The sequence below is a fragment of the Orycteropus afer genome, unplaced genomic scaffold, assembly GCF_000298275.1.
Source record: "Orycteropus afer afer isolate SDZICR_OR568_19922 unplaced genomic scaffold, OryAfe1.0 scaffold01227, whole genome shotgun sequence".
In the NCBI taxonomy this organism is placed as follows: Eukaryota; Metazoa; Chordata; class Mammalia; order Tubulidentata; family Orycteropodidae; genus Orycteropus; species Orycteropus afer.
Window position 1 is genome coordinate 175,764 of NW_006922814.1, and position 14,973 is coordinate 190,736.

General features: G+C 39.0%; 1 protein-coding gene across 1 annotated transcript in view; it reads left to right on the forward strand.

Annotated features, from left to right (window-relative positions):
- LOC103213047 (spermine synthase) overlaps positions 1-14,973 on the forward strand; it is a gene marked incomplete at its 5' end in the record, with an annotated part of 46,350 nt that overhangs the window by 23,930 nt on the left and 7,447 nt on the right. The window contains 4 exons of the mRNA XM_007958945.1: positions 1,720-1,874; positions 2,383-2,472; positions 9,635-9,749; positions 10,727-10,806. Of these exons, the coding sequence (XP_007957136.1) occupies positions 1,720-1,874; positions 2,383-2,472; positions 9,635-9,749; positions 10,727-10,806 (440 nt within the window). The remainder of the gene's footprint in view (positions 1-1,719; positions 1,875-2,382; positions 2,473-9,634; positions 9,750-10,726; positions 10,807-14,973) is intronic.

The window sequence follows — 14,973 nt, forward strand, 5'->3', positions numbered from 1 at the left end:
GATCTCCAGTTTTGCCAGCACCATTTATTCAACAAACATTCTCTTCCCCATTTAATAGATTTAGGCCCTTTGTCAAAGATCAGCTGACCATAGGTTGATGGTAATGTTGTTTTCTTGACAGATGTCACGATTGTGGATTTGTCCAAATTTGTCTGCAGCCCTGCTGTTTTGTTGAGAGGTGCATTTATTTCATCATTATTGTTGTGAAAGTATACATAACACAGCACTTGCCAGTTCAGCATTTTTCAGATGTACATTTCAGGACCTGCACATTTGCATTGTACTAAGCTATGGATCCTCTGGACCATCGTGTTACATCAGTGCCATATCAACTTTGTTTTCACAGTCCTTTTTTTTTAGGTGATGATTACTTGCGTTATATTTCAAATAGAAATGTGATTGCTTTTTTATTTTTACTTTAGAAAATGTGTTCGTTGTGATATAGTTGAAAGTTTTTAAAGCAAATTGGTTTTCCATTCAACAGTTACCTAAACCTTCTTGTGACATTCATTGCAATTCCCATAATGTAACAGTGCTCTTTCCCATTTCCTCCCTGTGGTTATCATTTCCTTTCTTTCTTATTTCCTATCCCTTATTGCCTTCTAAGTTTTATCCCTGGGCAAATGTTACCCTTTTGATCTCATGGTTATTTGTTCTTATAGATGTACATCTTCCTGGTATTATTATTATTCACTGTTCAGGCCTTTCTGTTGTTTGGCAGAAAGGAGAGTTGAGCCAGGAGGGTGAGTTCAGTTCCCAGTATGTAGGAGGGTTTCTAAGGGCCACAGTCTCAGGGGTTCCACCAGTGTCTCTCTGAGACCAGTGAGTCCAGTCTTTTTAATGATTTTCTTCCACATTTTTCTCCCACTCTATCTAGGATCCCCTAGTATGATCCCTTTCAGAGTGGTTAGCACCTTTTTTTTAAAGATATTACACAATGTTTCTCACATAAGTAGACAATAATATAATGAACCTCCATAAACTTATCATGGAACATCCAATTATCAACTCCTGGCCAATCTTGTTTCACCTATATCCTTGCCACATTCTCCCTGTGTTAATATTTTGATGAACGTATGTGTTGCCCGTGATACACCATTTCAGCAATTTATTCATGTACAGTTTGATGGCTTTGGTTTTCATTCTACTACTGTTTTGTACCATAATTATCTTCAACTCACTGCCCTCTAAGCATCCCATCTAACTTTTGAATTGTCTCTGATTGTAGTATTGTTATGGGTTCTGATTAAAATAATAGCCACTATAATGTCCATCTTTTTAAAGAAAGGTTTTATTCAGGCTAGGTGACTGCAGGGAGCAGAAGTGCACTCCTAGGCTGCAGTGCCTTATTCTCCTGAGGGTCCAAGTGAATCCTGTTTCAAGGGGTGAGGGGTGTTTTCTCTGGTACAGCTACCACATTATGAAGCAAGTCCCATATGTCATAGTATTTCATATGTAAAGTGTTAAATGATTTTAATTATCTCACATATCAGAACATTCTAGAGACTAAATTCCCACTGACTAATGTCCATTTATTAGCTATCCAATGAACAGGATGATGGAAAGTCTTCAATAAACATAACTACTCATTATTGACTGTTTTTCACGGTTGAAAATGAAAATTTGAAGTTTCCAGCTAGATATGAGTACTTTCTAACGTGAGGTCTGATGTTTTGTGGATTTTGGTCATTTCATTGATTTTGATCTTTTTCTCCCTAGATTTGGCAGAGAGTGACTTGGCATACACCCGGGCCATCATGGGCAGTGGGAAAGAAGATTACACTGGCAAAGACGTACTGATTCTGGGAGGCGGAGATGGGGGCATATTATGTGAAATAGTCAAACTGAAACCAAAGATGGTCACTATGGTAGAGATATCCTTTGTTGTATACCTGGTCAAGGTCAATGGGATGTTTGGTGTTTTCTTCCTTCTTTTTTTGTCTTAAGACTTAAGCTTATGTTAGTGGAGACTCGGTAACTGTGTTATAAAATAAAAACTACTTTGAACAAATATTTCAACTTACCCTTTTATGTGGCCAACAACAAGGAAGCAGAATAATTTAGTTGAAGATTAAAGAGCGAGTGGACTCCACACCATGTAGTGGCTTCAATACCTTGTCGACTGCTCAGCAGTTGCTGTAATGGCCTTCCTAAGTCATTTAATGGCCAGAATTGAAAACGTAGTTCATTTTGAGTGTCCTTGGTGAAAAATTGAAAACATTATCTTATTCATCCCTTTTTTTTTTTTTTAAACTTATGATACCGAAATTAATATTATAAAACCTCTATGATTGTCTTGACCTTTTCTTTAAAGTGTTGCTATTTCAGCATTCTTTGATACGTTAAAACTCAGGAGAAAGTTCTTCTTAACCTGTTTTGGACATTGACCAAATGGTGATCGATGGGTGTAAGAAATACATGCGAAAAACATGTGGTGAAGTCTTAGACAATCTTAAGGGAGAATGCTATCAGGTAATAATTATGTTTTGCAAGTAACTTATTTTTAAGTCAAACAGTAATATAATTGACAATACATATCGATGGGAATTATGCATCTGCAAAACAGCTTTCATTATAATTAGTTAAAAAGATTAACTTATCATCTTAGGTGTGCTGTATTTTTGTATGGGATGGATGTATATATACATAAAGGAGCCCTGGGGTTCCAGTGTTAAGTGTGGAGCAGCTAACCAAAATGTTGACACGTCAAATCCACCACCTGCTCTGAGGAAGATGTAGCAATCTGCTTACTGAAACCATAAGCCTTTGGAAACCTTATTGGCAGTTCTGCTCTGCACTGAGTATAATACTGAGTAGGAATTGACTCAATGACAATGCCTTTACTTTTGGTTTTATATTCAGATTTGAGCGCGTAAGTGGTACAGATGGTTAAGTTCTTGGTTCCAAACTAAGACATTGAAGGTTCAGGTGTAGCCAGTGATTCCTTGTGAGACAGGCCTGGCTGCTGAAAACCCTGCAGAGCACAATTCTACTCTGAATCATATGAGTCATAATCAACTCCATGCCAACTAGTTTTTATATACATGTACAATGCTAAGTCTAGATTCTCTGAATTTCATCACATCCATTCATTCTGTTTTTTTTTTGTTTTTTTTTTAATTTTTATTGTGATTTGTTTGACAGTTTACAGAGCAAATTCATTTTCCTTACAGCAGTCATACACATTTTGCTTCATGGGATTGAGCGCAATTCTCCACAGCATAACAGCTCTCTTCGCACTTCCTCCCTGTAGCTACCTCTTCCCTGTGTCCTTCCCTTCCATGCACTCCCGTGCACCTCAGCTGTGTCTCTGTGCCAACACTTGCCTTTCTGTGCCCCCCCCCCCAATCATCCTGAGGAGTGTATCTATCTGGTATAATGTTCACCCCATATGCCTGTCTATTGTTCAGGTGGAAGCCGCAGGAGTGAGTTGGGTTCCAGACTTGAAGGGGTCTCACTAGGCTTTATCAGACCAACAACATCTATTCATTCTTGTATAAAAGATGTCTTATTACCTTTTCCTGACCTGAGCCCCTACCTTTTGTCTCTCCACCCTCCATAAATCTCTGGGTCTGAGTCTTTCAGTTCAAATTCAGCTATTTAATCAATAAATTGTAGAGGTAAGTATTAATTGTTTGACATACAAAAATTAGTTTTTGATAATCAAATTAGTTTGTCCTAAGTTCTGTTGTGCTTGAAAGCTGATCCATCATTGCTTCCATAGGATGCATTTGTTTTTGAGGACACCATACATTTGTTGCCCTTAATGTAGTACTTGTAAGAGCAAGGTATCCAAACAAATACATATTTTAACAGAGTCTTAAATGCTTACATGTTTATCTCCAGATTGAGAACCCGTTTAGATGAACATTTTAATTTGTTTGTAGGGAAAGTACTTAAAACTTAAAACCAACCGCCCTCATCTTTCCAAATGGGTGGACATCCAAATTAGAGTTCATGGTACATACACATTAGTTTTGAGAAAGGAATCATGTCCACATTAAAATGCTGTTGTGATTGTTCTGTGAGCAAAAGGGAAGAAAAATACACACTGTTTGAAAGTTTAAAGAGTAAGAGGGGATTAGATTCTTGGAGCAGGTGACAGATTTACTTTGTTATAAGTTAAAAGTTAACCTTTTGGGGGGAGGGGGCCAAAAAGCTGGCCAGATCTTCTGCCTGGGGAGTATTTTGCATATAGATATCATTCTATTTTAAGTATGAAGAAAATGAAGCTGGGAGGATTTAACAGGGGAACTTCAGAACAGTGTTTCAGATTCCTGTCGCTCTGGCTTCTTCTGTGGTTTCTTTACATGGATTAAAAAAAAAGATACAAACAAATGTAGACACACAATAGTCCAGTGGCGTTGTTGCCTGTTTTAATTAAATGCTGACTCTCTGGGGGAGCATTTACCTAGTGTCCTCAGAAAATAGCCTCTTTGATATTCTGAGGCCAAACATCGAAAACTCATGAAGCCATAGATAGCCTGACATTTCGGGGGAAAGCAGTGTTTTTACTTAAAACAGGCTCTTGAGAAATTTGGGTGTCTGGATGCATTTTCCTCCTGGCCTTCTTTCTGGAACCTTACCATCGACATAGGTAACCTTGAAAATTCTTTTGAAGCCCAAAGTTCTCCTGGAGCTGAAAGCTCAAGAGCTGGCAAAGCCTATTCAAGGTTCCTTGTCTGTGAGGTGAAAGACAAAAAAGCCCCTTCGCAATTCAAATGACACCTTAAAAAGACAACAGGCCCAGCTCATTGTTTAGCATTTGAAAATCAGATAATTACTGACTCCCGGTGATGTCATCGGAAATACTTTTTTATGTAGGTTTCAGTAGAGGGGGTTGTGCATATTCACAAAAGGTTGAGGAATTTGGGCCTTGAATATGTTGATTGTCCCTTGAGTAGTTGAGTCTCACCAGTTTCCTGTCATCAGTTGATTGGGGCTTGAGCAGAGGGGTGAGGGTCCTTGATTGATTTTTGTTCCTTTCTGCCCACAGGCCAGAGTTAATTTTAATTTACAAGTTGTTTCTAAGAGCTTGTTCTCAGGCATTAGTTAATTAACAAGTTGTTTCTAAGGACTTTTAGCATGTGTTTATCATCTACAGGAAAGAATGTTTTCCATTCAGTTCATTAAGTAACTGAATACTCACCTGTCCGGGGTGGGGAAATAGTTGGGGGTGATATAGTTTCTTTCTCTATTCTCATCTGGATACCAGGGTATGGGAAATAGTTTTTACTTTATAATGATAGAGTAACCTTCATAATAAAAAAAGTTTCGATAGTACCTGAAGAAACTAAAGATTTATTTTATGTAGGTATAATATTTCTAAGTAAATTTAGCCACTTACGAGAAAAAATATATAATATCCTCAAGTAGGATTGAGTTCAGAAATGTAAGAGTGTGAACCTTAAGAAATTTCTTTCTTTTTTTTGTTAAATTGTGATTTGGGTGAAGATTTACAGAGCAAATTCACTTTCCATACAGCAGTTCACATACACTTTGTCTCTTGATATTGACCACAATTTACCACAATGCAACAGCTCCCCTCCCAATTCTCCCTATAGTTAACTCTTCTCTGTGTCCATCCCTCCATTCACTCCTGCCCCCTGAACTGTCTCCCTGTGCAAACACAGCCCTTCTTCCTCCCATGATTATTTTCTCCAAGGGGTGTATAGACCTGAGCTACATGTTCATCTCATATGCCTGTCTTTTGTTTGGCTGAAAGCCTCAGGTAGGGGTTCAATTCCAGACCTAAAGGGCAGCTAGGGGCCATGGTTTCAGTGTTCCCACCAGGCTCTATCAGACCAGCAAACCTGGTCCTCCTTTTTTTTTTTTTTTTTTTCCCTTAAGAAATTTCTTGACATCATATATATAAGTACTTTAATGGGAGTAAAATATATTAGCAGATGACAAAGAATTTGAGTATATTTAGCAGCAATTATTAATAAACACACTTGAGGTAAAATAGAAATAGGGAAACTATTGAAATATCATAGAAAGAATTATCAGAAATCTAAACTTGGCAAAGTTATATTCAACGGAAAAGTTGAAAGATTATTTCCCCAAAAAACAGAAGAACAAGGTGAACATGCTTATTACCACTTTGCTTCAGCGCTGAGACATTAACTATTAAAGGAAGATATGAAGATGAAAACAGTATAAACAATGAAATCATTTGAGGATGATGTTAAAGTTTGCTTAAAACCTAGGAAATGAATGGGTCTGGAAAATTAGTTGCATTCACAAGAATTTGGTGAAGTGATTGGATAAGACAATCTTTTTTTCTCTGGTCTATTCTAAACAGTTTGGAAATGGGGGACAGAAATAATGAAAATTTGTTAAATACCCAGGGATCAATTTATCAAATTGAGTATGTGAGATTGATGAATTCTGTTAAGATCTTATTGGAAGATAGCAAATAATGCCCTACTATGTGGAGAGACTTGCTGTGTTTCTTGGACAAATTTATTAGAATGTTGTGTATTACATCCTAATTAGAAATAGTTCCAATCAGATCCCCAAGGGATGTTTAGATTTAGACCAAATGATTTTCAGGTTCATTTGTAAAAATTAAACATGTAAGACTAGCCAAGAAATTTTCTAAAATAATCAGTGAAGGGATAACATGCCCTATTGTTCTTGGTTGAGTGTGAAGCACAGTAATCTAAGAGCATGTAAGATGTTGACATAGGAATATAGACACATAGATATGATGACTGTCCCAGGGACTTGGACCTCTGAGCATGTAAGAACCTTTCAATAGGGCCCAAGGTACATTTAAGTTCACTTGAGAAAAGGAGGTTTGAGTTACATATTTAATAAGACATACTGTCTTAGTGGGCTGTCCATCCGGATGAGGAGAAAGTTTGCCTGCCCTCTGACTCATACCACAGAAGAAGAAATTCAGATAGGCTCAAGCTCTAGATATAAAAGCTAATACATTTAGGAAAATTTTGAATATGTAAGTTGGGAGTTGGGGAGACCTTTTAAAGAAAGATAAGAAACTGCTATGAGAACATGATACCACACCACACATGGAATGAAATGACAGACTGGGAGAAAAATGTTGGCAACAAACACAACAGAGTTCATCTGTTCAGTAATGCAGAGTGTCCCTACAATCTCACATAGAACTGAGTCATGTAAATAAACAAAAAGGAGCGCTAGTGGCACAGTGGGTAAGCCATTTGCCTCCTAACCACCAGGTCTGCGATGACACCCCCGAGCTGCTCCACAGGAGGAATATCAGACAATCTACTTCCATAAAGATTTCAGGCTTGGAAATCCCGTGGGGGTGCTATGAGTTGGAATGGACTCCGGCATGTTTTTTTTTTTTAAATAAAAGTGCAAAGGGTATGAACTGGTAATTCTCAGAAAAGCCAAGTCATTATTACCTGTAGATACATGAGACGATGCTGACCCCTGTTGGTGGCCTAGGAAGTGTACATCAAAACACAGGCAGTATACTAGCCAAATGTAAGAGGGACAACATCTCATGCTGGGGGCGAGTTTGTGAACAAACACACACTTGGTAGAAGTGTGAATCCCTATCAGAATTAAATAGGTTTTAAACAAATTCAAATACACAGGCCTTTTTTGTTGGAGGTCCAGTATTTGGAATCGAACCCTACAAGCTGCCCATACAATAAGGTCCCTATGGCCCTGTTCTTAGAGGCCAGAGCTTGGGGTGACCCGAGTATATTTTTAGTGTTATGGTTAAACTTTGATATATTCATATTTTGGATTCCTTTAAATATTGGCATTATTTCAAAAGATATTAGGTGAAAATTTCCATGGTCTGAGCGGTGTGTATGATTTAAATTTTACAAAAGAGAACATTTTTCCCTGTGTGTTTATAAGAACTTATATGAGCACATGGGACAGTTGTGAGTGATATATTTAAAACAGGGTTAATAGGTGGATTCAAGGCAGCTGGGGTGTTAGTACTTTATGCTTTCATGGTTGGACTTTGTAGTAACTGATTAGTTGTGATGCACATTATAAAAGAAACGGTTACTTCCAAGTGGATTCTGATGATAGAGTGTGGTCCATAGGGTTTTCATGGCTGTGACTTTTGGGGAGCAGATGGCCAGGCCTTTTCTCCCAGGTGCCTCTTCATGGGTTTGAATGGCCAACAGTATAGTTAGCAGCCAAACGATTGTTAGTGCCACCCAGAGCCACCTCCAAAACAACAGTAGGGTAAACTCGAGATTCTTAAAATTTAAGATTCCGAGACTGTGTGTAAGCAAGTTTATAGGAAAAAGACTTTGGAATAGGTTATCTTAGGGAATTGTGCCAAGCTTTTCTTTCTGACCTGTTTATTAAGTGTGAATTTTTCAAACATGAGCATATTTTTTTGTACTTAGAAAAAGGTGAGAATAATTCTTTTCTGGTTTAGGGTTTTACCTTGAGCCTGATGAGTCCCCAGTACTGGAATAGTGCATAGACAACCGAACGCTAAATTTATTTTCCTGTATTTACTACAGAGGATCCCTATGAGAATTCCATTGCTTAACTGATCTACTCCACTCATCCTCAATGACTGCTGTTGCAGGAATTGTTATGTTCATGACCTTATTTCTAGGAAAGTTAATTTGTAGATTGTACTATAAGGAGCCCTGGCACCCTAGGGGTTAATGGCTAGGCTGCCAAGTGAGTGGTTTGAGTTGATCCCACCCAGCTCCTCTGCTGGGAAAAGACCTAGGTGATTACCTCCACATAGATTACAGTACAGCTAAGGAAACCATGGGGCAATTCTACTCTCTTCATTCGGGGTTCGCTGTAAGTTAGAATCGACTCACTGGCACTCAAGAACAACGGATATCACCAGTACTTGAAGTGTTAAGAAAAAATGGAAATATCATTGCTCAATAGTTTAAGGGACAAGATGAAAAAATCAATAGATAATGACGTTACTTATATGCTTTTTAAAAAAGACCAAAGTAGAAGAAAATACAGACAGTAGTGAAAAGGGTAGTATACAAAACTGAAAAACCAAACTCTGCCTTTAATTTGGCTCCAACTCATAGCAACTCCTCCTTGGGTTTCCGAGGCTATATCAGTACAGAAGTAGATTGCCAAACCCTTCTTCCGAGGAGCGGCTGGTGGGTTTGAGATGCCAGTCTTCTGGTTAGCAATCAAATGCCTTAGGCACTGTGCCACCTGAGCTCCTAGGGGCAGTATAGATGAGAGTTAAAGGTAAAAACTTGGCTTTCAGATAGATGTAGTTATACTTACTGGTTTTGTAAGTTTATAGTGGTGCAGTGCCCAAGGCTTTTGACTGTTAACCAAAAGGTTAGCAGTTCCAACCCACCAGCCACTCCAGAGAGGTAAGACCAGGAGGTCTGTTAACATAAAGATTGGTCACCTCAGAAACCCAATGGGGGTCACTAGGAGTCAGTATCGACTTGATGGCAGTGGGTTTGGTTGTGGTTTTTGAAAGTCTGTGTTTGTAACATTGGTTTAATAGTACTAACTACAAGGGGGGTGGTTTTGATTAAACCAAAGGACACAGAAAGCATATGTGGTAAGGCCTCAATTATCACTGTTGAAGACATAGGTGGAAGCAGCCCCAGCTTGCAGATTCTCCTACCTCCACAGCTGTTTAACTACATTTCTGTTTTCTGTCCTGAAGGTTCTCATAGAAGACTGCATTCCAGTACTGAAGAGGTACGCCAAAGAAGGGAGAAAGTTTGATTATGTGATTAATGATTTGACAGCTGTCCCAATCTCCACCTCTCCCGAGGAAGGTAGGCTCTGTTTTTTATTGTTACTGTTTTCACCAGAGTATTGTTCAGGGAGGCGTTTGTCTTGGTACAGTGTGAAGGTGAAAGAGTGCAGAGAATATCTAGTTAAATTTCCTCTTTGTTAAAGTTCATAATAATATGTCTTAGAATAGAAAAGTTATAAATTTGGATCGACCTTTAATCTCTATTCTGCCATGAAATGATTGGATTAACTCAATCTTATGAAACAAACATATTAAGTAAAATTACTCATAATCTCATCACTGAAACATTAGATATTTTATTTAAATCATTAGATTTTCATCCTGTGCTGAAACACACTGGTTACTTTTCTAAGGAACAGTAGAGACCATTCTCTTTCTTAAACCACACACTTTAAATCAGCGCTGGTGTGCATTTTCTGTGTTAATGTTTTTTTTTCCATGAATTTGACTTCCTGCTGAGGTTGCAGAATTGCTGTAAACTGTGGACCTTGTGGTATCTCGGAGGATCTTCCTGCTTTCCCTCTTAGGTTTTTGGTGGGGGTTTTGAGCAGTGCTGCTAAGTGGATGCACTTTGGTTTTGACTTGGTTTCATTTATGTGCGCAACAGTACCTTGTTCCTGAAGAAGCTCTTCAGCATCGATCTTAAGTTCATGGCTATTTATTTACTTAAGATTTTCATTTTTTATTGTTGTTGACATGCAGAACATATACAGCAAAACACAGGCCAAATCAATAGTTAGTGCCTCACAGTTCAGTGACATGAATTCTGTTCTTTAACGTAGGTGGTTATTCTCACCTGCCTTCTCTGGGTTGTCCCGCCTCCATTAAAATAAGCACAGTGCTGGGGCAGGGCTTTGTATTAATTTATTTAGGGTTTTTTTTTCTTTTCTTTTTTTTTAAAGTATTGTTGTGAATGTTTGACTTTACATGTTGCTTTTGATGCCTACAAATCCGTGTTTATAAAAGTTAAACTTCTTCTTTTTTTTAAACATCCAGATTCTACATGGGAATTTCTCAGACTGATTCTTGACCTTTCAATGAAAGTATTGAAGCAGGATGGGAAATACTTTACACAAGTAGGTACACTACTCTGTGTGTGTGTGTGTGTGTGTGTGTGTTTCTTTCTAAAAACACTAAATAACAATTTTTTATTTGGAAATTTGAATGTACCTTCTTGAGACTTCTGTCAGGAATAGAATAGCATAATTGGATGATGACCTGTTAAGAATTAATGTGGTCTATTGTGTCGCAATACCACCCGTGACTGGTTTAATTTAGCAGTCAGGTTTTGGCTGTAGTATGGAATGCTGCCACCAGATGGAGACAGAGATTGTCATTTTATTTTTCTTCATTCTCTAGGAAATTCTTGATTGAAAAAACCTATTTTATCAACACGGGCTTTGGCTGTAGTCTGAGGTACTGCCAGTCGATAAAGACACATTGTGGTATTTCCCTCTTTGTTGTTGTTGGTTGGGTTGCCATCAAGTCGGCCACTGACACACAGACACCCCATTCACAATTAAACAAAATTTTTAGGATTATTTGCGGATAAAACAGTTAGGATCCATAGGGTTTTCATTGGCTCATTGCTGGAATTGAGCACAGGCTTTTCTTCCTGGTCCACCTTAGTCTGCAAGCTCTGCTGTAACCTGTTCAGCATCCTAACAACACGTTAGCCTCCACTGACAGGTTGTAGTTGCTCATGAGGTTCATGGGCTGAGACTTGGGCCCTGGTCTCCTGAATGTAAGGTGAGAAGTCCCACTGTCCACTTCAAAAGCCCATGTAGTGGTGGTAGGAAAAAAAAACCCATGTAGCAAAGGTTGGCTTTGAGTGGACAGCGAGCTACTGCCACCAAATGGAGACAAATGGCAGTTTTTCACTTTCTCTAGGAGAATTCTTAGGTGGTCCTGGTGGTTCATTGGTTATTTGTGACAAAGTATTAGTACATTTAAATGCCAGAAACAGAGTTCTTACCCTTATTTTCCCAAGGACACATTTATAAGATCGGAGATTGGTAATTCTGAAAACAAATTTGCAAATTTGAGAGACTTTGAATTAGGCCTGTGCTATCTTGTTTTTCTTCCTCCTCCCTTACACACAAGATGTGCAGGCCTGTGGCAGTTAAATAATAGACCTTGCACTTGGTGGAAGTTCTCGGAAGATGATAGGGCAACAGATAACTGACAAGTTGGGTGAATAAGGAGGACTGATATTAAAAAAGTCTCGAGGGACCAGGACCAAAGGGCCAGTTAAGAGGCGACTACCCAGAGGAGCTACTTGAGTTGAACCATGAAAGTGAATGAGGTAAGAGTGGAAGGAATTCCAAGCAGCCTGGATCCCAGATACTTGGAGACAGGAATGTATGTGTTGCGTTAGTAACCACAGCTATTGGGTGTGGCATGAATAGGGTACCCTTTGTAGGTTGAGGTCTCCGATGTCTGCCGCTTCTGTTTTCAGAGGGATATGACAGAGATTACCCTGCTTTTTTTCATTTTTCTATGATGAGAAGTGGTTTGTAGTTAACATTTTGCAGATATTGGTCAACAACTTTTTGAGAACTCAACTGCGCTCAGGTAAATTCAAAAACTTGCTTTCTTTAATGGATGCATTGGTTGGGAACAAGAAAGCTACGTGGTATTTTAACAGGGAAGGATTGTAATACAGAAAACAAAACACATGAGCAAGTGCTGGCTTTCTGGGAAGTCCTTGTGGTATTGAAGTAGGCACTCCTCAGAAGGCAAATTGGGCAATCTACTTCAGTAGTGATACTGACACAGAAACCCAAGGAGGCGTTGCTATTCATTACATAACAACAATAACAACACACCAAAGACAAAATATGTCTGCATAGCAAAAAAATTTCTGCAAATAAGGATTGGCTCATATATACTGTTTCTGTGCTCTTTTGTGTATTTGCATGTGTTATTCTTCAGAAATAATGATTTAAGTCTTTTGTGTGTGTGTGTGTGTGTGTGTGTGTGTGAGTGTGTGAGATTTGGGTGAAAATTTACAGAGCAAATTCACTTTCCATACAGCACTTTACATACACTTTGTCTCATGACATTCACCACAATTTTCCACAATGAAACAGATCCCCTCCCACTTCCTCCCCATAGTTACCTCTTCCCTGTGTCCATCCCTCCATGCACTCCTACCCCTTGAGCTCTCTTCCTATGCCTGAGCAGCCCTTCTTTCTCCCATGATTGTTCTCTCCAAGGATTGTATCTACCTGAGGTAAATGTTCAACTCATATGTCTATCTTTTACTTGGCTGTAAGCCACAGGTGTGGGTTCAATTCCTGACCTGAAGGGCAGCTAGGGTCCATAGTCTCAGTGGTTTTATTAGGCTCCCTCGGGCCAGCCAACCTGTTCCCCACTTTTTTTCCCCCCCAAATGATTTTGAGTTTTTTTCCACATTGTTCTCCCTGTCTATCCAGGATCTCCTACATAGATCCTCTTCCAAGTGGTTGAAAATAGTAGCTGAGCACCATCTATTCCTTCTGGTCTAATAATCATATAGGCTGCAGATCAGATGGTGTACCAGTCACTAGAACTAATTGTTTCCATGAATTTTTGGTTTTCTTCATTCTTCTTGGCGCTGGACGAGGAGAGACACATCATTGCATCCAGATGGCAGCTTGCAAGCTTTTAAGGTCTCAGTCGCTACTCGCCACAGTAGGAGGTGGAGCAGTGATTTGTGTCATCCGTTATGCCAATTGTGCTTGATGTCCTCTACGATTATGGTCCCCAGCCCACAGGTTCAACTATTCAGTCCCTCTGGTTAGCTGGCTGTGACCAAGCGATGACTAAAGCCATGCCCGTTATTAGCTCTAATATAAACGTGGGAATTCACATCATACACAAAAACTTACAGGAACATTGTCTTCCAGCCCTATACATATTCTGGGGTACACTCCTCACTTCATAGATACACCTACTAGTTCAGCCTGTCCACCCATCTATCCACCCAAACATCCATATTTCCCTTCACTGACAGCACAGTATTTCATGTACAAAAGGTTTATCTTTGTTGTTTGTACCTCCCATGTACCTCTCTATGTCTTCCTCTTCCTCAATGCCACCATGTTGATCACTCACATTTGGTACATTTCCCTTCTCTTCACCCAAATCAGTACTTATGTCTATATATCTAACAGCGTTCCCTCCCCTCTCCTCCCACACCTGGTAACCAAGAAAGAAAATTTCCTTCCATGGAGAAACATTTCTTTGCATTTTACAATAACAGACTAGTACAATATTTGTCCTTTTCTGATTTACTTATTTCACTGAGCATAATATCCTCCTAGTTCATCCACGTTATGCGGTGTTTTGCAGATTCTACACTATTCTTTAGCATTGCATGGTATTCCATTGTGTGTATGTTCCATAGTTTGGTTATCCATTCCTCACTTGATTGACCCCAAGGTTGTTTCCATCTTTTGGCTGTTGTAAATAGTGCTGTGATTTACTTGGGTGTGCATATGTCTGTACTTGTCATGGCTCTCAGTTATTTAGGATGAATTCCTAGTAATGGAATGGCTGAGTCAAATGGTATTTATAATTACCACTTTAGAAGGAATCGCCATACTGCTTTCTACAATGGTTGTACTATTTTGCAGTCCCACCTGCAGTATATGAGAGTCCCAATCTCTCTACATCCTTGCCAACATTTGTTATTTTCCGTCTTGTTGAACTTTGTTACTAGTGCTGGAGCAAAATGGTGTTTTGTGCTGTTTTGATTTGCATCTCTAATAGCTAGTGATCGTGAGCATTTCTTCATATGTTTGTTGGCCGCTTGAATATTGTCCTTGGTGAAGTGTCTATTTATGTCTTCTGCCCACTTTTTAATTGGATTGTTTGTCTTTTTGTTTTGAGGTGTTGGAGTTCTCTATAAATTCTAGAGATAAGTTCCTTTTCGGATATGTCATTACCAAATATTTTTTCCCAATCTGTATGTTGTCTTTTGACTCTTTTAACTCTTTTGGAAAAGTCTTTGGAAGCACATAAACATTTAATTTTTAGAAGGTTCCAATTATCTGGTTTCTCTTCTACTCTTTGTGCATTTTGGGTTATGCTTGATAGTCTATTTATGCCATATAATGTTGTTGTTGTTATGTGCCGTCCAGTCGGACCCGACTCATGGCGACCCCTCCTTGGGTTTTCGAGGCAGTATCACTCCGGAAGTAGATTTCCCCATCATCCTTCCGAGGATCAGCTGGTGGGTTTGAACCGCTAGCCTTCTG